This window comes from Erythranthe guttata, chromosome 4, assembly GCF_056151865.1.
Source record: "Erythranthe guttata isolate IM_541 chromosome 4, IM_541, whole genome shotgun sequence".
In the NCBI taxonomy this organism is placed as follows: Eukaryota; Viridiplantae; Streptophyta; class Magnoliopsida; order Lamiales; family Phrymaceae; genus Erythranthe; species Erythranthe guttata.
In genome coordinates, this window is record NC_142536.1 from 11675140 (window position 1) to 11702500 (window position 27361).

A 27361-nucleotide genomic window follows, 5' to 3' on the forward strand; every position below is an offset into this window, starting at 1 on the left:
AAAAAACCTCTGAGGTATGTTGTCGTCTTACACAGTCTCCCTACGGTGTTACTTTTAATGAAATCTTTTTTTTCCATGGAATATTCATCTGAAAAGGTCGTTTTGGCCATGTTGGGTAATTGTAAGCATATAAATTATTTAGGAGGCAAAATGTAATATATTTAAAAAAAAAAAAAAAAAAACCGTAGTTACTTTTAATTTTAATATTGTAATTGATTTCTTAAGTTTATAATTATTAAAAATAGAAAATATATATAAAAGAATTAAGCATATCTCATAACATTAAAAGTTTTTATTTGTTTTGTATTTGATTTGTTTATAATTTTATAATTGTTTGTTCAATAAAATCGATTTCATTCGGAAAGATATTCATGTATTTGTTATTTTAGGTTAAAAATATTTTCATTATTTTTAATAAATTTCTAATAATATTTCAATTTTAAACAAATAAAATGCAAAAAGTTATATAAATATAAATAAGTTATCAAAAAATATTATTTTATTCGTCGAAAGTAGCATCATAGAGTTGTGGCATGTGTAAGACGACAACATAGCTTTGGGGGTTTTCGCACTTAAGCAACTATGGGGGGACTTTATTAATTAAACATTACCTCTGAGAGTTTCTCGTAATTTATCATTTATTACTTTTCAAATAACATAAGGGTAAAACGGAAAAGATACATTTTCTGGGAATTTAATCGGTCAAACGCTTGTCAGAAGGCGATTTTGGTAATTACACAAATATGAGGGTTCTTTTTAATTAGGCTTTACCTCATGAGGGCTTTCATAATTTGCCCTAATTATTATAAAGTATACATGTAATACTTATTTATTAATTATTTTTTATTTTACCTTTTTAAGTTGGCTTCTATTTGTTATATATTCATTTCTTAGGTGACTGATTTGACTTCAAATTTTCTAGATCACATAAGTATGTGTTAACAACAACATATATAATAACACCTGAGGCTGGACTCAAATTGTAAATTTGGATGCAGGTTCTCGAGATTTCAGTACTTACAATTTTAATCGATAAATTTGGTAAGTTTCCTTTATATTGTTTCTTCAATAATTGAGGATTTTTTGATTAATTTTGGAAGGTTTAGTTCCAGTTTGCACCCTCGAGATGTACCATTTTGACACTTTACATCGCTACAAAAAAAAATAATATCACGATCACCCTGACATATTTTAAGGTTAATGAAGACAATTTCATGTTTTAGTAGCATTTGTAAATCAAAATTTTCTTTTATGTGATAAATATATAATTCAAAAATAGAATTCTGATAAATAAATTACAATTTTCTTGTATATGTACCACATTTTCGGAATTAGTAAAAAAATGATGATTTTTGTTGTATGAAGCGATATTTTTTATGTAGTTTGGTGAAAAATAGTTGAATGATGGAAAAGTAAAAAATAAATTAATACTTTTTACACAGAAAATAAATATTTTTGTATGGGTGTAGTCATCGATGGTATTTTGATCTTTGCAATAGTATATATTTTTGTGGTGGAAAGTGTCAAGTTCAACTGTTTAGTTCTTCTCCCCACCATTCAACCATTTTCTCACTAAATTACTTAAAAATTTCCGCAAATTATACGTTTTTTCTTTTTGCTAAAACAATTGGCGTGCAATGTGAATGATTAGTTGTCTTTTGAGAGTGCAAAGTGCTATTAATATTTTCCGGGAGTGCAAAGTGCCGAATGCTATATTTGGAATGCCAAGTGGAATAATTAAGTCATTTCGAAAAGAGAAAAAATGAAATGAAGTTGTAAAATCATCACAAAATTTCAATTATTTTGGCTAACATGTTTAGGGTTTAGGGTTAACATATACATCACTGCAAATATTGTTAATTTACTCATTTTCTTGTGTTATAATTTCAATTTTGTGTTTCTCGGTTATGAATATGATCACATGCGTTGGGAATAGATGTTTCGTTGTGTTACATTATATTACAAAAAAAATGAGAAAATTTGTATAAAAATTAATCACGTCAGTGAAAAGCGCAATGATATTGATGACGCACAAAAAACTGTTATTTCGCTCACTCGAAATTAAGCAAGAAAAAAAAAAGGAAAAAAAAAATCAGGGAAATGGATCAATGAAATCCATGTTCTTGCAAACTTTTTGAGAATTTGTCTTGCTTACTATGTGAATGAGAAGTCTTCTGAACCTATAAATCAGGAAAATCAGTGTATTTGACTATGTTGGTTTTCTAATTCCACATAATTTCGGTAGAGCACTTGAACAACCAACTTTGTTTCATATATTTAAAAAAAATTCAACTCTGTCCCCAAATTGTAAGGTTTTATTGAAGTAAGGAGATATATCCATAACTTACACTTTCACCCCTTAATTGGGATTTTCTTCATCGTTTCACCATTCTACAGTTTTAAAGGGGTTTTTAGGTATTGTTGCAAAAAATATTGTGATGTAATTTTTGGAGTTCGCTTCAAGATTTGAAAACAAAATTTAGATACAGAAAATAAAAAGTAATTAGTGGAATCGTGAATACAAATATAAATAGAAATTATATGAATCTAACAAAATGTTATATTATAATATTAAACAAAGTTGAATTATAAATACCTTAGTTTTTAACAGCCAATGAATTATGTTTTCAAAAAGAAAAATAATGACAATAATAATCTATCTATTCAAGAAAATATGATATTGTTCGAAGAAGAAGTTGCAAGAAAAAACTAATACATATAAGAAGAAACGGGTAAATAACATTTTCCAATGATGATCGATGTGCAAATAAAAATCAAGATGAAAGAAAATAAAAAAGTATTAAATGGAACCTTGAATATAAATATACATAGAAATTATGAATCTATACATATTGTAATATTAGACCAAGTTTGACTAATGAATAAGATCAATATACCGCTATTAAATTGACGCAAGACGTGCAACGCAAGTCCACCTTCCTAGTTCATTTAAAATGCAGAGAATAATGCATTGTTTTTCAGCTCGATTTTAATTTGAACAATAGTTGGTCTCATGGATCCAAAACGTTTTCATAACTATTGGGGCAAACATTTCCTTTTACATTTTTACCAGAGAATGTTCAGAGTTCTTTGCTTATCAATCCTCAAGCATGCAGTTTAACATTTTGCAAGACACTTTTAAAATCAAGTTTTACAATTAAGTTTTCCTTGTCGTGTCTTCGTTCCATAATGTTATTGTCTTATTTGGAATTGATGTTTGATCTTGTAATAGAATCAGCAATTCAAAATCATGGAAAGATAGCGAAAGAAGTGAAGTAGATTGCTAGGTTACAACACAAACCTAGTATATATGTTTACTCCGGGAATGTATTGATATGGAGGAGAAGATGCTGGTACATGGAAAACAAAAGCCTCCATTCTATTTTGTTCAGTAAGTTGCCTAATTTGCAATATTAATTGCAATACAGCTGGAAATTGGTTTGTATAAGAGTTCGATGCTCGATTGGCAAATGCGATTCAACATCATATGCGGGATTGCAAGAGGGCTTCTTTCCCAAATTACGACAAATTACCAATCAGTATTCCTCATTCCCAGATCAAAACATTGTTAGGCAAAACTGATGTACCCTGCACTGGATTTCCCCCAGTTCTGAATTGAGATACAACTTTAGCAACAAACTCTCATATCCAGAAGAACAGTATAAAAAAATTGTGCATGTTAACTAAGAATGAATTGTAATTATCAATCAAGGCAGTAGATATAGCAACAGAACTACATTACATGGTTAAGGAACTTGTAAACATAACATCTTAATTTTAGTTCCAACACTCAAAACCAAGAGAACAAAATCCAGAACCAAATTCCTCTTCTGGAACAATTTTTAGGATGTCGAACATACATCATCGCCACATCAAGATTGTAAATGAACCAGTGATTCTGGACCGTTTTCATAAAACAGTGTCAAGAAAAAAAAAAAAAAAAAGAGGGAGAGAGAGAGGGACTAACGTAAAGTGCAAGAAATCAGTCCATAACCACTACTGCCCCTACAGCTTTCATCTTCTCAATAATTTTCTCGGCTTCTTCCTTAGAAACTCCCTTCTTAAGAACAGAAGGAGTTTTCTCAACCAAATCCTTAGCTTCCTTTAATCCCAAGTCTGTAAAACTCCGTATCTCTTTAATGACCTTGAGCTTTGAAGCTGCATCATAAGACTCTATCTTGAGCTCAAAAGCCGTCTTTTCGGGCTTCTTTTCTTCCTTAGCTGCTGCTGCTCCAGTATTATTCATGGCCACTCCAGCAGCACCTGGCTTCATTACACCAACAACAGGCATCTCCTTCATACCTAATTTCCTCATCATTATAGTAGAAAGCTCAGCAGTTTCAACGAGCGTGAGTCCAGATATTTCATCGACGAGACTCCATACCCTATCGGTTGGGGGACTACGATGCTCCGTAGGGTCAAAGTTTGCAGGATCATAATCAGCTGGGAGCCTTCTTTGGTCAAACTCTACTTCTTCATCTTCATCCTCCAACTTTGCCGCTTGACCAAAGTGTCTGATTGACTTAACGGAAAAAGGTGTGAAAGATTCATCTACACCAAATATGAAAATTTATAAGCATTGAGAATCATGCTAAAACAAATTAACATAGTAGCCATGTAAAAAAAAAGTTAGTGATGCAGAAAATGTAAAAAAGAGGCATCTTTATAGCAAGTATACCTTGGACCTTGCACATTTGACGAATCTGTAAGCCCAAAGTGATAAAATCACTAAGGCATGAAAACTAAATAACTATAGTCTTTGATTATTTTCATGAATATCAAAGTAAAGCAACCTTCTCGATTCACATATGGACTCCGGAGCATAGAATCATTTCAACCACAAATTGAAAATCTTAGTTTTAATTTTTAACTACCACTCAATAGAAATGCACACAACTGCTAATTAAATTTCAAAAATCAATATTCGACCTAAATTTCACACAAGTCAGAAGCCAAAAATCTAGAAAGAACAAAAACCAAAGAAAATCTGAATATTTTCACGATTAGGGAAAGAGAGAAAAAGAGACCCGAGGACGGTGGAGAGAAGAAATTCCGTGAATGATTGAGGAGAGCAGGAGGCGAGAAATGTGTAGAGGTCCTCTCCACGGCGGCGGCGGCGGCGGTGGAGGAGGAGGAGAATATGGTGGTGTTGTCGGTGATGGAAGACGATCGAGCAGCTAAACGACGTAGTAAAATCAGGCTCATCCCTCTCATCTCGTCTTCCCCAAATTGCACCAAGGGCTTTGAGACTGGATTTCAATTTGGCAGGAATCGGAGACCTACAAAAGGAAAGTTAGATTTGCACCAAAATTAAATAAAATTGGGGGCCCGCCTATTAACGGGCTTTGGGCTATTCATCTCGTCTGCCAAGCCCGCATATATAATAGAGGCACTCAAACATCTTCCGCTTCTTTTCTAAGTCAGCAAATTGGCAATCTCAAAATTTTTGAAGATTTTATAATAGTTTTAAACTTGATTTTTACACACTACTTTCCGCAATTGTTTAATGGATGCCACTTATTTTGGACTTACTTATATGGGTGAATTAGATGAATATAACTACAAGTCTATTGACTATTTAAGTTAGGGGTCATTTGACATACACCCCTACTTGATGGAAAGTAAATACGGATGTGTCCACCTCTAAAATCTTCTTTTGAGATACTCCTTGGAGAGGTCAAAGTATTATTGTGCCCTTATGTCCAATTTTCGCCCAACTGCATTCAGTAATTTCGCCAACTGCATTCAACATTATAGCTAACTGCATTTAGCATTTTGAGCCCGTGTTTATCATTTTTACAGATTTTTTAATAAAAAAATATAAATGTTTATTTTTATTATTATTTTTTATATATACCCTCTTTTGTTTTTTTTTTAATTTTTTTAATTTTTCAATTTTTTAATTTATATATATATTTTTTATTTATTCAAATTTTGATTATTTTACTGTACTGAAAGTATACTACACATGACTATAGTATTAGATGACTATGTATAGTTTTATGTAGTCATGTACTGTCTTTTTGCCCCAAAATTCATCTACACCAACAACAAAATTCACAATTTGGAGCTTGATATTATAAATCCACTAACCAACAAACAATGAAAAAACACAATCGCATGCATATATTCTTCAAACATGAACAAACATTATTGTACATTAAAAAAATATATATCATACATATAATAACTATATGTGACTATACTTATCTACAACTATCTATAGTTATGTATAGTGACATAATGTCCGGGGTACTGTAGCATGAATGCAACCTCATATGACACTTCTGTACATCTTATTCTCTGCATCTCATAAAGTTATACAAATAGCAAAACCTGTGAGAAAAATATACGAGTTAAAGAAAACGAAGAACAAAAACTGAACACGCGAATTACATTACATGAAAACTTTTAAAATACAAAAATAATAACAAACATTTCTTTTGACAAATTTACTTTAGTGAACTATAATCTTATGTAGTTATATTCCTTCTTGTTACTACATGTGACTATATATATATAAAACTCATCTAGACTAGCATACAAATAAAACAGTAAACCATGATGAACCGTACTCCAGACAACAACTTAAAAAACATAGTAAACCACGTTTGTAAAATTCATATACAAACAAAAGATTAATTTTCATCATATAAATGCAGTAAATATATACAAACATTGTTTACGGATTTACGGATCTCGTTCGTCGATTCCGGTTGGAATACGGATCCTATTCTCCGACAATATTAATTGTCGTCGAAATGCGGATCCCGTGCGACAGAATATGGGTCCCGTTCCCAGCGTGTGGAGCAGCGTCGGCTGGTGGCGTTGGGGAGAGCAGAGTCGGCTGGCGGCGTTGGGGAGAGCAGCAGCGGCGCAAGTCGGGGTAGGGGCAGAGGTGGGCCGCAGTGTTGTGGATAGAAAGAGAGAGAGTTAGAGAGAGATGAAGAGAGAGGGGAAATAGACGTAACGGCTGAACTTTAGACTGGCGTTGCTCGTACATGGGCAACTGTAACATGTAAACCAGATAAATTGCTTTCTCATACAATAATTCGTTTATCATACAAGAGGTGTAAATTATAATTCGTTTAAAAACTATTTGCGCTAAAGTTCGAACACAGAGAGTTATTGACGTTGAACTCTCCTTCTAATTACTCCATGAGTTAGGCAAGAAGTCACCACTTTTTGTTTCATACATGTAAAGGGCACAAAAAATGATAAAGTGAGTTTGGAAGTTAGGAATGTGCCGTATTCTATAGTGGAGACATTTATTTTTATTCTTTTTTTGCTACAATTATCAATACATGGTTCATCTTTAAAGATAAGGACTCGGACCTGTTTGGTCAAGGAATGTACATGCACTATTGAGTAGGCTGCAGGAGAGTGGCTTTTAATTTAGGGAAAATTAGTATTACCTCCCTCATTTAGGGAAATCATGTGAGGTAGACCCCATTTAAATGACTTTTGAGATTCTATACCAATAATTATATTTTAGCAACGAAATATATTATTTATAGCTAAAGATTAATATTTTTGTAGCAAGATATTTTTGTTGCATTTGAATCTCATAGACGAAAATATTGTTGTGAATAGTATCATATATATTTCATGATGAATTTCATGAAAAACAACAACTTTGTTTGTTGCAAAAAGGATATTTCTTCTTGCTACGATTTAAAATTGTAGTAAATAGATTTACAACGACAACAAGTTTATTTTGTCACCAATTAGTGACGAAAGACGATAAAATCTTTTGTTGTAAATGCTCCATGAGATTTGGCAACAAAATATAATCGTTGCTAGTTTAAAAACCATCTCTTTTTTTTTTCGATTTTAATTTACTGTATATGTTATTAAATCGGTATTATATATATATATATATATATATATATATATATATATATATATATATATATATATATATATATATATATATATATATATATATATATATATATATAATAAAATATGACAAGAAAAATCTTATTTGTTTATATTAACTAGTAGTAACTCATGCATTTTTTATTTATATTTAATTTAATTCAGTTAATCGCTTATATAATTTAAAAATTTACTATATATACATTTATTAATAAGAGAGAATTAATGATAGATGTTATTTAGAATTGAATTTTATTGTAAATTTTATTTTATTGCATATAAAATACATATAATTTTTGTTATGACACTATATTATTTAATTATATAATTTATTTGACATTATTTATATAACTATTTTAATCATTTTACCTTGTCTATTTAATTTTTATAAATTTATTTAAACAAATGTACTAATGATCCAGCGGTTAGAGAGGTCTCAACATTGATCAACCACCAAAAAATCGACATTTGCATGTCGATTTTCTAGGTTCGTTAGTTTTAAAAAGGAAAAAAACCATTGTATCCTTAAATCGTTGATTTTCAACATAATTGACACAACCACGTTCTGATTGAGATTTCTTACTAATGACATTTTGACAAAAAAAATATCTATCAAAAAATATCTTTTGTTACAAAAACCCTTTTCTATTTTCACTTGTTTATGAGATTTCAAAAACCTTTATTGTGAAGGTTTTGCTTTGAATTGTGAAGGATTGCTCGATTCCAACAGTGGCGACGCTTGGGCGGCCAATGTTGCTCTGACGATAATTCCATAGTGTTCCGTTCCTTATAGTTGGTCTTCCACATAGTGTAATTAGTATTTGGAATAGCCGCGACTTAAATATAATTATTAAAAGAGAAGAAAATGCATTATATATAGCTTATGGAGTAGTAAAAAAAGGTGGAACATATAAAATACTTAATCTTCATACACTCCAATATCTTTTCGATCCCAAAGACATAGAGAGATTAGGAATTGGAAGTAATACAAAAAAGAACCCTATTAAGGATTCTAAAAGGAGAAGGAATTGAAAGTAATAATACAAAAAATAATGGTAAAATGGAAAACATAATAGAAATGATTAGTAGCCGGCAGGCTTGTAGGCAATGAAACTGATGTCCTGGACTTGCTTCATGTTGTTGAATCCAATGATTCTAATGAAGCCCTCTGGGTATGCTTTGATTGCCTCGTCAAGCTCGTTCACTACCTGTACTGCGTCTGTGCATCCGAACATAGGCAACTTCCACATTGTCCAGTATCGACCGTCGTAGTATCCTGGGGAGCTGTTGTGCTGACGGTACACAAATCCGTGCTGCATATACGTACATCCATTTTTTTATATTTTTCATTTTTATTTATTCATTTTTAATTTTAAAATAAAGAAAATATAATATATATATATATATACCTCCAACTCGAACTCGATGCAAGGAATGAGCTTGTTGCGGAGAAGGTAATCAACTTCCTTGATGAGTTGCTCTCTGGTTAGAGGAGGTAGGTACGACAGTGTCTCGTACTTCTTGTTGTTCACTGTTGGCCACACCTAATCATTCAATTTCAAACATTTATATATCCATTTAATTAATTAGTTAACTATACATTATTAATAATTGAATTCAAATTAATGAAATGAATAAAATGTGGTACCTTCATGCAGGAGACTCTTCCACCGTTGGTGGCAATGGTGGTGATGTCAGCAGTCTTGCGGGTAGCGGGGAATGCGGAGGTGGACTTCAATCCGGTGAAAGGAGCAACCATGCTCGCTTGAGCTGCGGTGGCGCGGCTCACGGCGGCGGTGGCTGTGGTTGATACCATTGAGGCTGCCATTTCTCCTCTCTTTAATTTGCTTTTTCTTTGCTTTAGAAGACACAAACAACAGTCGATGGAGAAATTCTTTGTTGCACCTCTCCCTTTATAATGCCAAACCCACCCCCTACCCTGTTTCTTCTTTCCACATTTCATCCTACGCTCCTAATTTAAACTTGTTTTTTTTTAATTGACCTGAGCCGTTGGATCTGAGCTGCCGATTTTATGACCACATAATAGATGGATTGCTTCCTTATCGCTTGAATCTATTAGAGAGTGACGCGTGGCAGTAACCTTATCTCATTTGAGGCGACAATTGTTTTTGAGGTTAATACTGCAAATACCCAACACAGCCCTTCCTTCATAGAAGATAGATGATGACTATTTTATTTCTATTTTATTTTAGATATTTTTTCTGTCAACTTACATTGCTAAACGACAACCTCAAATTTGAAATTAGTGAGCCACAATTGGATCAGAGGTCTTCGAGATACTTCTACTTTACACATTCTACTCTCAATTGCATCGATTTGCCCTCCATGTACTTGAAATATTGTCTCAATGTGGCCCTCGCCATTAGTTTTAAGACATTTAACATTAACACCGTCGTTTGATCTAAGTCTGAAATACAAAAAAATCACTCCTCCTAGTTTAAAAAATTAAAAATAAATAAATTAAAAATAAATTGTGGATATCATCGTGGACTATGCTTTCTCGTTGTCTTTAATTTTTTATTATTATTTATTTCTTTTTGTTTTTTAATAATTATTTAAATTGGGAGAGGTGGTCTTTTTGTAATTTCAGAGCTTAGACCAAACTGTGCTAAGGTCAAATGTCTGACAACTAACAACGAGGGTCACATTGAGACAATTTTTAAATACAGGGGGTAAATCGATGCAATCGAAAGTAGAAAGGAATAAAGTGACATCAAGCTAAAGTACAAGGAAAAAAGTGGAATTTTTTTTGTTGATCAATTAAATTTTGGAGGAATAAATAATTACATTAGATTGGTGCAATTATATAAAATAAATTAGTTCCAAGCAAGGTTGTAAAAATCGGTAATCGGGTCCGAGTCGGTCAGGCACCGACTCACGATTAATCGGTGCGGCGGTGATTAATCGGTGATAAATCGGAAATAAATCGGTTTTTAAAATTTAATATAATATATTTGTAGATATTATTTATAAATACTCAAAACATAGATAAAAAATATTTAAACATAGTTATATCTCGATCATGTATATATTCTAATAACATAATAAAAGTTTAATAATAATAAGATCATAATACATAAATATCCTTATAAAATATAAATAAAAAGGCATTTTTTTTTTAATTTACATACATTCTTGGCATACATCATTAGTTCTTTAACAATAATAATTAACATAAACAAAATAAAGCATAAACTCATTTTTTTTTATTAAAATCCCAACTTTTATTTTGATTTATAAAAAAAGAAAATAAAAAAAAAAACCGATTTTTGCCACCGAAGTTTGACCCGCCTTAAAGGTTTGACCGCCTCGGACCGCCTCAGACCGCCTCAGACCGCCTCAAACCGCCTCACAGGCAAAAAACCGATTTTTCAAACCTTTACACTAAAATCGTAAAGGTTTTGGACCGCCTCCGCCTCGGCGACCGATTAATCGGCCGCCTCGGCCGATTTTTAGAACACTGGTTCCAAGTGTACTCATCAAATTTAGAGCTCGTTTAGTTGTCACTGTTAAGCCTTGCATGTAAATAGGATTCAATAAAATTAAGGGCTTATTTTACATACCCCTAGCTACCAAATAAATTAGGGATAAATCGAAGTCAAAATTATCATTTGACATACTCCGTGGAGAGGCGAAAGTACTATATGCAATTTTCAGCCAAAACTGCATTCAATATTTTTGGTCCTGCATTTAGCATTTTCGCTGATTTAATTATTATTATTTTTCTTTTCTTTTTTATATATAAACCCGTTTGTTTAATTTATATATATATATATATTATTAATTTTTTTATTTAATTTTTATTTATTTAATTTGTTTAGTAATTCACCCTCCATGAACACTTCATGGCCCCTATCTATTTCCGATCAATCTCCCACCTCGACCTCTCACTCCTCTCTTCTTGAAAAGAGTATAAGTTCATCTCAAAGAGTGAATTATTGCTCAGGCATTTTCCTATTAATAAAATGTTTGATGGGTTATGTCAAAGAACCCCATTTTTGTATATAAAAATTGTCAAACTTTAGAAGAAGTTAACATCATTGAGTTGTAGGAAGGAAAACATTCATGCCATGCTTGAATAATTACTTATCTCACCAAGATTAATCTGTTTTTTTTTTTTTTTCTTACAATAAACTAAATGACTACGTTGATCATTACAACCAATCTGCCACAAACATGGTTTTTGGATCAAGTAAATATTGTTATAAATTGATAAGTTAAAGATTAACTGATATGAAAACATAGATGATCCATCACAAGGTTTTACCGGTGTTTTTAAGCTATAGAATATGTAATAAGATGTTAGATAATAGTAAGAAAGTAGTAAATAGTTGGTAAATAGTTAGTAAATAGTTAGTCAATAGTGGGTGCTCTTCGAATATTTTAAAATATTTTTCCTTTGAGAATTAATTTATAACTTATAGTGGTCCTGTAATTTTAGCATACCCCACCAAGTGTTTATTCAAAACTTTAGTATCCATTAAATGACCAGCCAATGGAAATATATCTTACAAATGAGCCACAAATTATTAATTGAAAAAGAACACAAGAATAGACCAACCACCACCTTATGCTGATTGGTTCAAAATCATATTTGAATTTTTTTCTAATTTCTTGTCTTTTTTTTTTTGGGAAGTAAAAATTGTATTAAGAAAACATAATAAATAAATAAAAAAATCTAAAATCGGGAATTCCCGTCACAAAAGCAAGAAGAACAATTTAAATTTACATTTGGAAAAATTGGAAAAAAATTGCCCCAACTGGCAAGGTGATGAGCAGCGAAGTTGGTATTTCTTGGACAAAATTTGAAGCTCCATTCGGACCATAAGAACAAAAACTAGCGAATGATCTCCTCAATAAGAATTTTTGCTGACCAGTGGACGATTGAGGATTGATATGTAATTAAAAGAATTGCGTTGTGCAGTAATTTGTTTCGAAAATAACATTCTCAAGTTTGGCCTTGTTATGAAGTTACAAGCTTCCATCCAGGATTGCAGTAAATGCAAAGGAACACCACACCACAACACAACCAAAGGTTACAAGTAGTTGTGGTTCTTACTATGGGGGTTAAACGAAACCTATATACAATGATTATGAACATGAAAAAAAGAGGGAAAAGTGGAAATATAATGGATCAAAATCACAGTGCAAATTAAAGAATGAATAAAATCAAGAAATAACTGAAACTATATATGCTCAACTATTGCCACCTTCTTCAGGACTTGGTTGGCATATTTTCTCAAACCTGAAACAAGATCACGAGTAGCTAAAGCTGAATACAACCGAATTGCTCATCAACGTCATAATTTACCAATTGTGTATCGTTATTATATATATATAAATATGTGTGTGGTCATACCAGTTGAGGGTCGTGGAACTCTACGCCTGTGGAAAACCAAGAGAAATGCACTTTTAGTCGTCGGTACTCGGTGAAGATTTAGTAAGATAAGAAAAGAAAAGTGTGGTTTGTATCAAGTAGGCATTTTTTGAGGCGCGGGCAAATAAGGCGAATGTGCTTACTTGTGTACGTTCCCAATTTGTCTTTCTTAATCAGGGAAGAGCCTCTCCATCAGTTTCTGTTTTGCAAAGATAAAAGTACACTATCAGATAAATCACTAAATTTCTCAGCACTATCTATCTGCACAACCACCTAAGTCATAAGATCTCAGCTTCAACCGCAAAAAAAAAATAATTAATATGGATATTTTCTGATGTTGAGAATCGTGATTATATATTTTTGTGAAATTGTTAACAAGTACCCGTAGAAGATGATACGTACCTCAATGAGGTGGTAGCCCGTTTCTCAGCATTGGTTCCATTTTTGGGATCTTTAAGAAGCTGCAGTGTCTCTATCTCCTCATCTTTCTTTGCTATGGTGTCTCTTAGAGATGAAACCTATTTATTACCCAAAAAATGTATCATATCATATATATTGTCTATTGTATAATAAATAATTATGATAATATAGAGACTTGTGAGCAAATAAATGGATACACTTAACAAAGTTCAGGGACATGTCAAATGAAACATAAATTTGGTTAAATTATTATTCGCAAGTTAGATAGCAGAAAAATAATAATCGTAATAATGTTGTGTTACCTGTTCCATCAACTCACGAACATCTTTGCCATCTTTGGAGCTTTTAGCTGCGCCGAGCTCAACACCAGATACCCTTTCAGCAAACTTCAATGTACTTAAGGTTTCACTAAACGAAGTTGCATCTGGATTCAGCTGCACAAACATAAGTGTCTTTGCCTGACCACCTGATCATTAACCACTTTTTTTTTTAATACTCATTGCAAAACCAATATTCGATATTCAATTAACTAACTTATATCAAAAGAATTATATATAAAAAAAAATATATTATACATACCTAAGGAGCCCTGTAGGACTTGAGTGAGCTTGCTGTTACGATAAGGAACGTGAGAATTCTTTTGTGCCAAAGCAAAGATGACATCACCAAGTGCGGATAATGATTTGTTTATATGCTGTGCCTCTTTAAGTCTGTCTCCAGTTACTTCCGAACGGTCAATTCTTTCACTTCCAGCTAGATCTACTAAATGAAGACTGCCTCGTAGAGAAGAACCACTCTTTAGATCCAGCCCCCGCGCATGAATTGACACAATACTGTATTTATTCATACCCCACTAATTATATATATATATATATATATATATATATATATATATATATATATATATATATATATGCATCGATTGCATAATAATACAAGAATCTTGAAAAACAATAATTATAGAAATACCTGTGTGATCTACTACTTCTTTCATTCATGGCAGTCGAACTTTTTGCTCTATTATTCAGTCCAATATCCATAAGTTCCAAAACAGCTGAGGTTGATTTTACCACATGAATGCTAGCATCTGGCACTGCCAAACCATTGGGTTGCGACGTTGACAAAATCCCGAGTGTGTGCAAGTCAAGGATAACAAGTATTTTTTATGCAACATGTATGTAATAACCAATAATGGATCAAAATTTAGTGTCAAAAAATATGAGATTGGAAACATAATAATTTTAAATAGAGGATATCTTTTTGCTGAACCGTCGTTTTTTACGAGCAAATCACGGACTTGTTCGTTATATATTTCCACTATCTGGACGGAAATTTCATATGTAAAGTTGCTCTCCCTACTCTGTGAAATACGGAAAAGATTGTTTAAAGCCCGATAATTAACCCCCCATTCTTCTTCCGTTGCTCCATCAGGTCCAGTCTGGAGAGACAAAGAATTCATTCACTTAACAAAAAATAAATAATTATAAGTTGAAATAAGAAACCTAATTATAGTTAGTTTCATACCATGGTGTAGGTCTTCCCTGAACCAGTCTGACCATACGCAAATATACATACATTGTATCCATCCAAAACAGATTGTACTAACGGTTGTGTGTCTGAAAATACTTCAGCTGCAGATAATACGAAATTTATGTCAATAAGAAATAACATACATAGAGATAAACTAATTAGTACCGTCTTTTTATTAATGAAGATATAAAATAAAATAAACCTTGTGTTGCTGCTGGGCTGTACACTTTATCGAATTTGAAGGAGCGGCGTCCTTCTTTGCCTTGTTTTGATGGATTCGAAACTATTAGCTCACCATTGTCTCCAACGTACTCAATAATCGAACTTTTCCCTTTCTGCCCCGGGAGAAATGGCCTTATCCGGCAATACACCCTAATATTTCCTATTCAAATCAACACGTGAGGAAATACACCAATTTAGTGTGTGTGCGTGTGTGTTCTTTTTTATGTTCAACTATGTCAACAATAATGTGTCACCTTTTAGCTCTTGTAGTTCATTGTGCAGCTTTCGATTTTCAGCAAGGACTGAATAATAGTTCTTTGCTGCATCGTCTAGAGTCTTGATCCTTGACCCTGTTACGACGATTAGTGCGAGTCGCAATGTATAAATATATATTTCATCCGATTAAAAAAAAGAAAATAGAATTACCTAAAGTAGTGAATTCTTCTGAATAGCTTTTCTTCGTTTTCAAAATTTCTTGGTGTATCGACTGAGATGAAAATTTTAGTTCCTGAAATGAAATACATGAAAATAAGAACGAAATTACTTAATCCAAGAAAAAAGTGATACATAAAGGTAAGATGGTAGAGAGAGAGAGAAGCATTACACGTAGTGCACCGAGCTGAAATTCGGTGAATATATGGTAGATATTTTCTTTCTTCTTCCACCATTCAGATTTGGATTGAAGGGATGCCTCAACCTCCATAACTCTATTTCTTGACTGTGTTAGCAAACTTGCAGTCTCGTTTAACTTATCTTCAAGCTCCCTCACTTGATTTGTCGACTCTGTTTCTAAGCTTGCCCTCTCTTTTAACCTCTCTTTAAGCTCCTTCACTTTATTTGTTGACTCTGCTTGCAAGATTTCAGCCTCTTTCAACCTGTCTTCAAGTTCCTTAACTTTATTTGCCGACTCGGTTTGCAAGATGACAGACTCTTTTAACCTATCTTCGAGCTCCTTCACTTTATTCGTGGACTCTGTTTGTAAGCTTAGAGTTAGTTTTAACCTATCCTCAAGTTCCTTCACTCTATTTGTTGACTCCTCGGTTAGTAAACTTTGAGACTCTTTAGATGTATCGTTGAGCTGTAGTTGTTGAGCTTGAGCTTGAGCTTGAGCTTGAGCTTGAGCTTGAGCTTGAGCTTGAGCTTGAGCTTGAGTTTCAGCTTGGGATGTCTTAGCTATATCTTGGAGCTGTTGCTTAAGATTTGATATCTCTTGATTAAGGTCGTCTTTCTCTTTCATCAGTCTTGCCATTTCTTGTTCCTCCGCTTTCTTTTTCTCTTCTATTTTGTTTTTCTCATTCTGCATTTTTTGGAGCATGCAAAACCCAAAACTACATGTAAATAAAATTCACTATCACCAGAATTACATGCTTGCATTCAATTCTTATTGTAATAACAGGTAATGTTTTTGCACACGAATTACGAATCTTGATTACATTCAACAATTTTTTCCTTCCTTAATTTGATGCTCGTCGTCTATAAGCAGCTAAATCATATGAACTTGAAGATTACAGTCATACGGGGAAGAAATTGAATTACCTTGATCTGTTGGAGCTGGTTCATAACAATCTGCCAAAAAAACAAAAAAAATCAATTTTGGCGAATTGGTTATGCAATTTATATAAACATGTACTTACATAAATTTGAATACATACATTATGGCGAAATACGAAGCCTTACTATTATACCTGTGTCTCGTCACTAGTCCCTGTTGCAAGGGCTTCAAGAACTCTAATTCTAGATTGGTACTTCTCCTCCCGAGCTTTAAAAATATTATTTTGCTGCAGGATAAATTAAAAAAAAAAAAAAAAGAAGAAGAAGAAGAATGAGCGGATGTTTCGGGCTAATGAATATAATAATCATTAAACAACCGGACCCCACATGATAAAATACATTACCGTTCGAAGATGCTCTGCTTGAGTACATATTCGACGTTCAATCTCCTGCACAACTTTTCTCAATAGGCAAGCTACACGCTGAACAATTACAAAGCCAATAATCTGTTTGTTAGACCTTTAAAAGTTTTTGGATTCTAATAAAAAAAAAATCTTTTTAATCTCTTAATACATACATGAGGTATTTCTCCATTCTTCTGCTCAATGCTTTCATCTAAAATACCATTGATCACACTTAATAGCGACTGCGTTGGAGAATTCTGCATCACATATATATATTTATACATACAAAACTTTTAAAGTCAATTTTAGGAACACTTGGCGGAAAAAAAATAAATTAGGAAAACACTTACATCGAAGCTGTTGGATTTCATCATTTCTGAAATATTTGCATCCGTATAAGATACTTGTTTAAACTGAAAGACTTCATGAAACTTATGACCAACGTGATTTATAAGCGCAGCTGATGGCTCTACAACATTCCAAAATAAAAATATAAAAAAATCTAATGATTAAAGATATGTATATAAGTTTTTACACAGTAATTTGGAGACGAGAAAAAAAAAAAAAAAAAAAAGACCTGTCTTAAAAGGACTACGTAATGCACGCTGAAATTTAGACTCAGGTGCAAACTTTCGTCTGTCTTCACCAAAAGGTGGGGAAGAGAGAAACCGTCTTGAACTCAAATCAGTTCCATTATTATTATGTCTCTCGGCATTCATCAGTGTAAATTGCGTCTGTAATGTTAATAGGCAGTCCAACACTATTTTCATCGATCCCTACAACAAAATTGCGACTAAATCAATCAATTAATTAATTTCACCACGAGAACAAAAAAAAAAAATTATCATCTCCATTCCATTAAAGTGTAATCAATCACCTTTTCCAACTCTGCCGCCTGAAACCTCGGTAACCCCATTTCATCCATTGCTAACAAAAACCTCTGTACGTTTTCTTGCCGCGTTTGTGAAGAACGAATAGAACCACCACCACACTAACATTTATAAATAATAATTAAAATTAAAAATAATAATATTAAGAAGAACGAAACCATGTCAATTAATAAACTAGGAGGTACCTCAGGCACGGAAGCAGGTTTTAGTTTGTTTAGTAATCGACATAAAACAGATCCATCAACCAAGAATGCTCGTAATTCTTCGTCAGAAGCATTTATTGGCAAACTTAAATCAGGCAGAATACCATTTAACCATTCTACTACAGATGCTCGCTGCTTAGCTGTATACGCAAAACAAAAAAACCAAAGTGAATATTATTCAGATTAGTTAAATGATCGCAAGAGTAAAATAATATTTATACCATTGTTACTTGAAGTGGGTTCAAACACATCACTGTTGGTAGAGGAAACACTTGAGCTGCGAAATCTATAATAATCTTTTACTTGTGGATCCATGACGTCACTATATTCTGATAGTCCACACTGAAATGCTGCAGCGTTCGTCTTATTATTATTAATATCAGTTTAAACATCCAAATATATATAATAAATAAATATGACAACGGTAGCATTTATTCAACTCGATGACATGTTACTATAACATTACAACGGCAGGGCTCGATTGGAAAAGGAGAAAACCTGTCCGTACGATAACAATCTCAATTTTTAAAACAATGGAAGAAATAAAAAATGGCCCAATCTTCCCCGATTCTCTATGCTGAATTGCGTATCGGAGACATATTAGGAATAACAGATACTCTGATTTGAACTAAAAAGATTAATTAATTGTGACGGAAAGTGGTACGATCCGAATAAAAAACAGATACTCTTGTAGCATATTTCAAATCCTTAAAAAACCATGTTAAGCCATTTGAATTAGCTACATTAGGGAAATTTTCTCTAATTATGTTCTGTTCCATTTGTAGGATAAATTAAATAAAATATAACTAATTCACAGACCAAATACAAATTTCACCATTCCGTAATAGAAATTCTTGCCCCCGGTTTTACAATATCAATTTGTTTTTCTTTTTTTTTTTCCCCTGTCTAGAAAACCAGATCAACAAATAAATAAATAAAAAAAAAAAAATTAATTATATGAAATATTCACAAACCTGATATTCAATCATTAAGTGAATTGAAATGTGTATAGAAACAAATCAATCCTTGTTCAGTTGTTCAGCAAAAGGAATCTGCAGTGAAAGAAAGAATTAGTACTTGATCAACATAACAAATTTCGTGTAGCCTGCAAGAAATTGTGACAACCTCAAAATAAAATGAAAGCATGTAATAAATTGGGGGAAAACGGAATCGCCCATGCACAACAATCACACTCAACAAAAAAAGAGGCGAAGTTTCAATTTCATGCAATTTCAAAAAATGAACGACAACCCAGATAAACAAGCAAGTTAACAGTATAGATTAACAGAGAAGGAAACGCAAAGACCTTGTCAATAAATTTTTAGGAATTAAATTATTTGGAAAGTGTCAACCCAACACAACACAACGTGACGTTGCAAGAAATTGAAAAGGCGTAAACCTACGCACGTTCTTGTATTCAATTAAAAAAAAAGCTTTGTTTTGACATTTTCTTTTTTTTCCTTTTTCCAGCGAATCTGGAATCCATATCCAGTGTTGAAGTATGTGTGTGTTGTGTGTGTTTTTCAACATTTTGATGGATGGATGGATGGCTGATCTTCCGTATGCCGTTGGGGTTCTATGAGAGGTCAATAGCCTGTCCATTTTCCTTCAACTTAGGGGATTTATATAGTCTCTATACGTTCTTAGTTTTATATGCATTTACTTATAATCAAAGTATATTGCTCAATAATTTAATTAATTTAAATACAAGTATTTGGTCAAAACTTTGCACTTTGCACACAATTATCACTCCATAGTAATTAAAAACAAGGCTAAAATTACAACCACTCCCTCTGATGAATGGTCAAATTACGAAAAACCTCTCATGTTTGGATTATTACAACTACCCCTCAACTATAAATGTTCTTACACGTCCACCCTTATGGTGTGAAATTCAACATAATCTTCTAGATTTCGTAGAATGTTCTTTAGTTTATACTCTCATTTGTGCAAAAATGCAATTTGTGATGCACCATAATCTAATATTTACAAGCCAAAAAACACATCTTATGATCATTTTGCTTCAAAATGTGGAGTTCGAATGGAATATAATGGGTACAAATTGAGAATATTTTATATAATCTAAATGATTCCACTAAATTTGACACCGCAAGGGTGGACGTGTAAGAAGATTTATAATTGAGAGGTGGTTGTAATTACCCAAACGGGAGGCTTTTTTTCTTAATTTGACCATATCTCATGGGTGGTTAACCCTTAAAAGAAATTATAATAATAATAGACAATGTTTGTTTATAAAAGAAAGATATTTTAACCTATAAGTCTAGATGTAACACAGAATCATTACTGATCATATAAAAGGAAGGTATTCGAGGTATAGTCTAATATTCTAATCGTATTCGAATTTGTGTGCTGATTTTGATATAACACAGAAGATCATTTTGAAAGTTCGTTTATAATATAAATTAAATTATTCATAATCTATATGGAATTGGACTAACCATCGAGAAAGATTATAGCAAAATGTATTTAACAATATATTGAAGTGATCTGTCTTGAGTACGATATATATAGAATAACTTTTATAGTTATTGTTTTGACTTATTGTGCTAGCACATTCGACTTGTATTGAACCAGACAAAGTGAAATAATTGTTTCATTACTGATAATATAAAACTATATTATTTCTTATTATCACCAAAATACTTACTCTCTTAATCCCTAAATATAAAAGGTACACATGTAACTAGTCTAATCCACTTTAATCTCATCTCAAAGAGATATATTTCTATATTGAGTAAGTGAGCCCAATGCTTTTAGTGGAGGGATTAGTTATTTAGTGAAATATATTTATCGAAATCAACATCTCTAAAATATGGGAGAATTTATATAATGAATAACCGGAGCTCAAATGTAATAGTTGAGAATATGAACGCGAGTGCAATAGTTAGTTGGTAGTAAAAAATAATTAATCAATCAAATTAAATATAATTATATTATTTTTAGAATTTGAGTTTAATTTAATTATTAGAAGTGCGATGCATATTTTCTCATTTGGTCCTTATCGTAGCCCGATCAATTATGTAATTAATTGAAAAAATAAAATTCAACTAATGGAATATAGGAGAAAGAGACTTAATTCAGAGAAGGAAAAAATGGCCGCAGTGTCTTGTGGAAGAAATAACTTATTTTCTTTGTTATTTCCTTGTAAAATTCTTTGATCAGCCCTATATATACAAAACTTGGTTGGAGAGAGAAGTTGAAATCCTAACTCGCCTAGCAAAAATCTTTTACACATGTTTTTTAAGAAGATAATTTTTCTCTTCTTCTTTTCGCTCTCTATTTCTCAATTACAGATTTAGAATTCTTTAAGTACAAGTCTACCCTTGTAGAAGAACTGTTATCCGAGATAGACAATAGAAGATTGAAGATTTTGATAGAAGATGAATATTCTTGAATGCTCTATAACAACCTTGATGTTTTGACAATTGCTACTTTATCTACCGTTCAATCGTCACGAAATTTGAACTTGAGTCAGCGTTGTATTGATCGATTAGTACTTCTACCGATCGGTGTGTGGTGTAAAATAAGGGTTTCACATGCAGTCGCACTAATCGATTGTCGATCTCCTGCTTGGTATATTTTGACCACTTCTTGCTTTTTCTTCAAGTCTCGCTCCGTTGCCCATATCCTTCCTCATTTAGCCCTCAATGCCTTTTAGCCATTGTATTGCCACACAAATATTTAATATATGCAAAATGCATCAATCTAACTCCTAAGTACAATAATAGCTAACATGCAGCTAAACAACATATAAATGATTGTACTAATGCTCGATTCTTACCTTAAATAGATGTGAATAAGTATACATTTTACACATTTAACCCTTTAGTTTTTGGCGGTCATCATGGCTTCAGTTTCAGGCGACGGTTGTGGATTCAGTCTTAAAATTCCGACGGGGTGTGTCCGGGGTGGGTTTACTTGTTTTTGTTTTTCCATCTTATAGTTAGGAAATTAGGATTTTGTGTATAGTGAATTATACAATTTTTGGTGTTGGAACTTAATATAGTCTTGCCTATACACTATATTAGATCTTACAAATAGCCGCACGGTAGCATCCTCAAATGAAAAGACATATTCTAAAGATGAATTAAGGCGATCAAGAGATGACAATATAGTAATTATTAAAAAGGAAGAAAATGCATTATAGTTTATTGAGTAGTAAATACTTATCCTCGTACACTCATTCATCTTTTCGATCCGAAAGAGATAGAGAGATTAGGAAAAGCAGGAAAAAGGAAATGAAAGTAATAATACAAAAAAAAAAAAGGAATCCTAATTAAAGGAAAACATAATAGAAATTATTAGTAGCCAGCAGGCTTGTAGGCAATGAAACTGATGTCCTGGACTTGCTTGAGATTGTTGAATCCAATGATTCTAATGAAGCCCTCTGGGTATGCTTTGATTGCCTCGTCAAGCTCGTTCACTACCTGTACTGCGTCTGTGCACCCGAACATAGGCAACTTCCACATTGTCCAGTATCGACCGTCATAGTATCCTGGGGAGCTGTTGTACTGACGGAAAACAAATCCGTGCTGCACATATATACAATTTCATTTATATCATCATCATTTTTATTTATTCATTTTTAAATTTTAAAATTAAGAAAAAAATATATACATATATATACCTCCAACTCGAACTCGATGCAAGGAATGAGCTTGTTGCGGAGAAGGTAATCAACTTCCTTGATGAGTTGCTCCCTGGTTAGAGGAGGTAGGTACGATAGTGTCTCGTACTTCTTGTTGTTCACTGTTGGCCACACCTAATCATCATCATTCAAACATTTAATTAATTAGTTAACTATAGATTATTAATAATTCAATTGAAATGAATAAAATGTGGTACCTTCATGCAGGAGACTCTTCCACCGTTGGTGGCAATGGTGGTGATGTCAGCAGTCTTGCGGGTAGCGGGGAATGCGGAGGTGGACTTCAATCCGGTGAAAGGAGCAACCATGCTCGCTTGAGCTGCGGTGGCGCGGCTCACGGCGGCGGTGGCTGTGGTTGATACCATTGAGGCTGCCATTTCTCCTCTCTTTAATTTGCTTTTTCTTTGCTTTAGAAGACACAAACAACAGTCGATGGAGAAATTCTTTGTTGCACCTCTCCCTTTATAATGCCAAACCCACCCCCTACCCTGTTTCTTCTTTCCACATTTCAATCCAACGCTCCTAATTTAAACTTGTTTTTTTTTAATTGACCTGAGCCGTTGGATCTGAGCTGCCGATTTTATGACCACATAATAGATGGATTGCTTCCTTATCGCTTGAATCTATTAGAGAGTGACGCGTGGCAGTAACCTTATCTCATATGTGGCGAGCCTTTTTTTTGAGGTTAATAATACTGCAAAACCCAACACAGCCCTTCATAGGAAGATGATGACCCTTTTCACTATTTTATTTTTATTTTTATTTTAAAGATAATTTTTCTGTCAACTTACAATATTAAACGACAACCACAAATTTGTGAGCAACAGTTAAATCAGAGGTCTTCTACATAATTTTACTTCTTGTTGGTTTTATTTGTAAGATTTGTTAATTTGTTGCAGCACCTCACTTACTTACACATTGATCGGATTGTTACAAGATTTTCTATGTTTTTTTAGTAAAACTTATTAGTTGGTAGTTTTATTTGAAACTAGTTAGTAAATGACTTCTAATATGAGTTCTAATATTTTTGTCAATGATATATATTATAAAAGGGAAATGATGAATACAGGACGGCTTTTAGTAAATGTAGGATATTTTTTTATTCCTATTTTAGTAGCTACATACATTTTTTAATATAAAAAATAATTCTCATCCAATATTTAGCATTAACTGTCTACAAAACTATATTTATTCTCTACAATTTTCAATCTCACTCACATCTGAAGAAACTTTATAAATTCGTTTATACTACAAAATATTTTGTCTGATGGAAAATATTCTCTATAATCGACATTTTTAAACGTTCTTGAGATGATCCTGGTCCAAATTAGCAACAAAATTAATATATATTATAAAATCTGACACATAAAACATAAAAAACAAAAAAAGAACTTTGGCATAGTAAACAAGAATTTTTTTTCGCACCGAAATGATTTTTTTACCTCACTTTCAGCCGTATCATCCTCCAAAACCAATAAATTCATGTTCTTGTGATTAATGGTGATTAATTATATGATATTCTTCCAAAATAATGTCGATGGATACTTATAAAAAATAGTTTGAAAGAATAAGATGAGATATATTAGGTTTTATATTTTAAATAAAGTGTCTACGTTTACTAAAACTCTTCATGTGATATTCTGCCAAAATAATGTCGTTAAAAACTTATAAAAGAAAGGGATTTGACAAAATAAGATGAGATATATATTAGCTTTTGATTTTTTATGTCCTACATTTTCTAAAAGACGTCCTGCATTTATCACCACCCTTTACACTATTTAAGATTTAATTGATTAAAATTGCACATTATTAATTGCTTTATAAATAATTAAATTATATATGATTAATTTAATATAAAATAATCCAGTTTAATATATTATTAAATTATCCTTAATTAACTCAAAATTTATTATTTTGTATATTATGTATAAACGTTCTACCAAAATGCACATTAATATATTTCAAATAAAAAATAAATTTGATTATAAATTAAAAGAATAGATAAAAGGATAATATTAAGTTTAGTAAATTAATTGGGTGATCCTAATTATTTTAGTATTTAATTTATACATTAAAGATTCATCAGTTAATTAACTTAATTTGATGATACGCTATTATGGGTAGGGGAAAATCATAACGGAATTCCCGAATTCCGCCAATTTCGATGCGAAAACATGGGAACCTTAGAAAAAATTAATTGGCATCAGAAACTTTATGTTACATTTTTCTTTATCAGAAAATCTATCTTTCAATTTGTTGTTCCTACGTGTGATTTTATTTATTGTGTTTTTTCTAACTATCTTCTAGATTTTCTTGCATTTTCCTGCAAAATTTCAAAAATAATAGAAAAATATTGTGAAAATTTCAATTATATCAGAATTTGGAACAAGAGTTTATAAACTAAAGTAATTTGTGAAATTTATAAAATTCTTCCAATTCCGAGGCATTCTGAAATTGGAATGAATTTTTGCATTCGTATTTTTTTGGAATGGAAATTGGAACCCATTTTTGTACTTCCGAATAGATTTTGAAATTTTCCGAAAAAAACATTTTCGATCGATTCCGTCGATTTCCACCCCTAGGTATGGACAATCTTAATACATGTATAATTAACATCACTAAATATCATATCAATAAAATATTTTAATAACTTATAAAATCATCAGACATACGAACATAAAAATCTCAACAACATATGTCTCATAAAATAAAATAAAGGAAAAACAAAAGTAAAAAATGCAATATGGTTAGAGGTGGAAATCGGAATGGGACTTTGGAATTCCGCCGATTCCGATCCGAAACTATCCCTATTTAGAACTGTATTTTTCATTCCGATTTCCAATTTTTTTTGCACGAAATTGGAATTGTATATAAAATTATCGAAAATTTCAATTTCGATCTGATTTTAGTTACGGGTATTTTGATTATTTTTCGAAACATATAATAGAATTTTATGATATATTTTTTTAATTTCATAACTTAATGTATGTTATTTTTTTATGAAAAATATGAATACGGACCAAATAAAACTTCAAACTATAAAAAAATTAATTGGTATCAGAACTATCTGTTGCATTTTTTCTTATATCAGAAACTCTGTGTTGCATATTGTTTTTTTGTACATGTGATTTTATTTATTGCGACTTGTTGAATTTTTTTGGATGTTTGTGCATTTCGCTATAAAATTCCGGAAAAGAGTGAAAACATTGTGAAAATTCTCATTACATCCGAATTTGGATCAACATATTATAAATTAATGCAACTTCTGAAACCTCCGAAATTCTGGGTATTCCGAGGCATTTAGAAATCAGAATGAATTTTTGAATTTTGAAAAGAAATGGAATTTTCGAAAAAACCATTTTCGACCTGTTCCGTTTGATTTTCACCCCCAACTGTGGTTCACACTTCACATGTCAAGAATTTGGATAACAGTTTAATCACTATATTGATGTTCCATGTAATTAAACTTCGATACTTTCCATAGACGTCAATTATCTAAATTTTTTTAATTAGTTTATATTAATTTACAAACAATGTTCAAATTATGGGACTTGTTTTTTTGGAAGGTCCTTGACCAACAAAAAAATATTTACTGTAACAAAATTGATATTTTAAAAATTATTCATCAACATTAAAATGGGTTTATGTTAGGTAAAGAAATTAAAATCGTCAACGCACGAAATTACCAACAATAACCTTTGCACATGAAAATAAAAAATTATCCATTAAAAATTTACGATTTATCCGCTTGTTGAGTACGCTAATTATATGAGAGATGTATTCAAAGGTCGGTAGTCATATTTTATATTTGACTAAAAAAATATATGTTAAAAGAGAGAGTGAACAAAACTTAGAATGCTCACTTGAGCTGTCATTTGAGGATCTAATTTAGTTAGAAAGTGAACTTTCATATTGGGAGCACACTTAGCAAAAAAGATCTAATAGTTTTAAACAGTGTTCTAAAAATCGGCCGAGGCGGTTTTAGTGTAAAGGTTTGAAAAATCGGTTTTTTGCCTGTGAGGCGGTCAAACCTTTAAGGCGGGTCAAACTCGGTGGCAAAAATTCGGCCAAAAATTGGTCAAAAATCGTTTTTATTTTTTATTTTTATTTTTTATAATTCAAAATAAAAGTTGAGATTTTAATAAAAGAACATATGAGTTTATGCCTTATTTTGTTTATGTTAATTGTTATTGTTAAAGAACTAATGATGTATGCCAGAAATGTTCAAGAATAAATGTAAATTCAAAAAAATT

The 27361-nt window shown here is 31.9% G+C and overlaps 4 protein-coding genes across 6 annotated transcripts; all 4 read right to left on the minus strand.

The window, feature by feature from the left end:
• Positions 1–3679: 3679 nt before the first annotated feature.
• LOC105960217 (large ribosomal subunit protein bL12m) lies at positions 3680–5361 on the minus strand. Of its 2 annotated transcripts, XM_088816858.1 has the most exons (3): positions 5028–5307; positions 3968–4551; positions 3680–3898 (listed from the first exon to the last, which is right to left on the minus strand). In XM_088816858.1, the coding sequence occupies exons 1-2, from the start codon at positions 5212–5214 to the stop codon at positions 3983–3985; spliced, it is 756 nt and encodes a 251-aa protein (XP_088672984.1). In that variant the 5' UTR covers positions 5215–5307; the 3' UTR covers positions 3680–3898; positions 3968–3982. The 2 variants fall into 2 exon arrangements, with proteins under 2 accessions (XP_088672984.1, XP_012839841.2); XM_012984387.2 differs by having other exon boundaries at positions 3680–4551; positions 5028–5361.
• A 3412-nt stretch (positions 5362–8773) lies between these two features.
• On the minus strand, positions 8774–9822 carry LOC105957213 (ribulose bisphosphate carboxylase small subunit, chloroplastic 2). The gene is made up of 3 exons (XM_012981143.2): positions 9530–9822; positions 9291–9425; positions 8774–9194 (listed from the first exon to the last, which is right to left on the minus strand). The coding sequence occupies exons 1-3, from the start codon at positions 9707–9709 to the stop codon at positions 8964–8966; spliced, it is 546 nt and encodes a 181-aa protein (XP_012836597.2). The 5' UTR covers positions 9710–9822; the 3' UTR covers positions 8774–8963.
• Positions 9823–12793: 2971 nt separating this feature from the next.
• LOC105957211 (kinesin-like protein KIN-14C) lies at positions 12794–20063 on the minus strand. 2 transcript variants are annotated; one of them, XM_088816859.1, is made up of 24 exons: positions 19847–20063; positions 19414–19491; positions 18661–18789; positions 18422–18579; positions 18224–18337; positions 17924–18122; positions 17697–17815; positions 17520–17603; positions 17347–17424; positions 17137–17229; positions 16988–17017; positions 16056–16748; positions 15878–15959; positions 15706–15801; positions 15432–15611; positions 15224–15330; positions 14956–15137; positions 14669–14833; positions 14279–14532; positions 14002–14165; positions 13682–13797; positions 13423–13478; positions 13262–13287; positions 12794–13147 (listed from the first exon to the last, which is right to left on the minus strand). In XM_088816859.1, exons 3-22 carry the CDS (start codon positions 18752–18754, stop codon positions 13472–13474), a joined length of 3015 nt encoding a protein of 1004 aa, XP_088672985.1. In that variant the 5' UTR covers positions 18755–18789; positions 19414–19491; positions 19847–20063; the 3' UTR covers positions 12794–13147; positions 13262–13287; positions 13423–13471. The 2 variants fall into 2 exon arrangements, with proteins under 2 accessions (XP_088672985.1, XP_088672986.1); XM_088816860.1 differs by lacking the exon at positions 19847–20063 and adding an exon at positions 19565–19846.
• Positions 20064–22578: 2515 nt separating this feature from the next.
• LOC105957210 (ribulose bisphosphate carboxylase small subunit, chloroplastic) lies at positions 22579–23764 on the minus strand. The gene is made up of 3 exons (XM_012981137.2): positions 23306–23764; positions 23088–23222; positions 22579–22992 (listed from the first exon to the last, which is right to left on the minus strand). Exons 1-3 carry the CDS (start codon positions 23483–23485, stop codon positions 22762–22764), a joined length of 546 nt encoding a protein of 181 aa, XP_012836591.1. The 5' UTR covers positions 23486–23764; the 3' UTR covers positions 22579–22761.
• Positions 23765–27361: the final 3597 nt, after the last annotated feature.

Coding starts and splice junctions, on each gene's coding strand:
- LOC105957211 (XM_088816859.1), bottom strand. CDS start 18,754: ATGGATCCACAAGTAAAAGATTATTATAGATTTCGCAGCTCAAGTGTT. Junction 18,338..18,421: donor AACCTGCTTCCGTGCCTGAG/GTACCTCCTAGT, acceptor TATAAATGTTAG/TGTGGTGGTGGTTCTATTCG. Junction 17,425..17,519: donor AGAATGGAGAAATACCTCAT/GTATGTATTAAG, acceptor GTAATTGTTCAG/CGTGTAGCTTGCCTATTGAG.
- LOC105957213 (XM_012981143.2), bottom strand. CDS start 9,709: ATGGCAGCCTCAATGGTATCAACCACAGCCACCGCCGCCGTGAGCCGC. Junction 9,426..9,529: donor GAAGAGTCTCCTGCATGAAG/GTACCACATTTT, acceptor TTGAATGATTAG/GTGTGGCCAACAGTGAACAA. Junction 9,195..9,290: donor GCATCGAGTTCGAGTTGGAG/GTATATATATAT, acceptor ACGTATATGCAG/CACGGATTTGTGTACCGTCA.
- LOC105960217 (XM_012984387.2), bottom strand. CDS start 5,214: ATGAGAGGGATGAGCCTGATTTTACTACGTCGTTTAGCTGCTCGATCG. Junction 4,552..5,027: donor CTTCTCTCCACCGTCCTCGG/GTCTCTTTTTCT, acceptor TATTTGGTGTAG/ATGAATCTTTCACACCTTTT.
- LOC105957210 (XM_012981137.2), bottom strand. CDS start 23,485: ATGGCAGCCTCAATGGTATCAACCACAGCCACCGCCGCCGTGAGCCGC. Junction 23,223..23,305: donor GAAGAGTCTCCTGCATGAAG/GTACCACATTTT, acceptor GATGATGATTAG/GTGTGGCCAACAGTGAACAA. Junction 22,993..23,087: donor GCATCGAGTTCGAGTTGGAG/GTATATATATGT, acceptor ATATATGTGCAG/CACGGATTTGTTTTCCGTCA.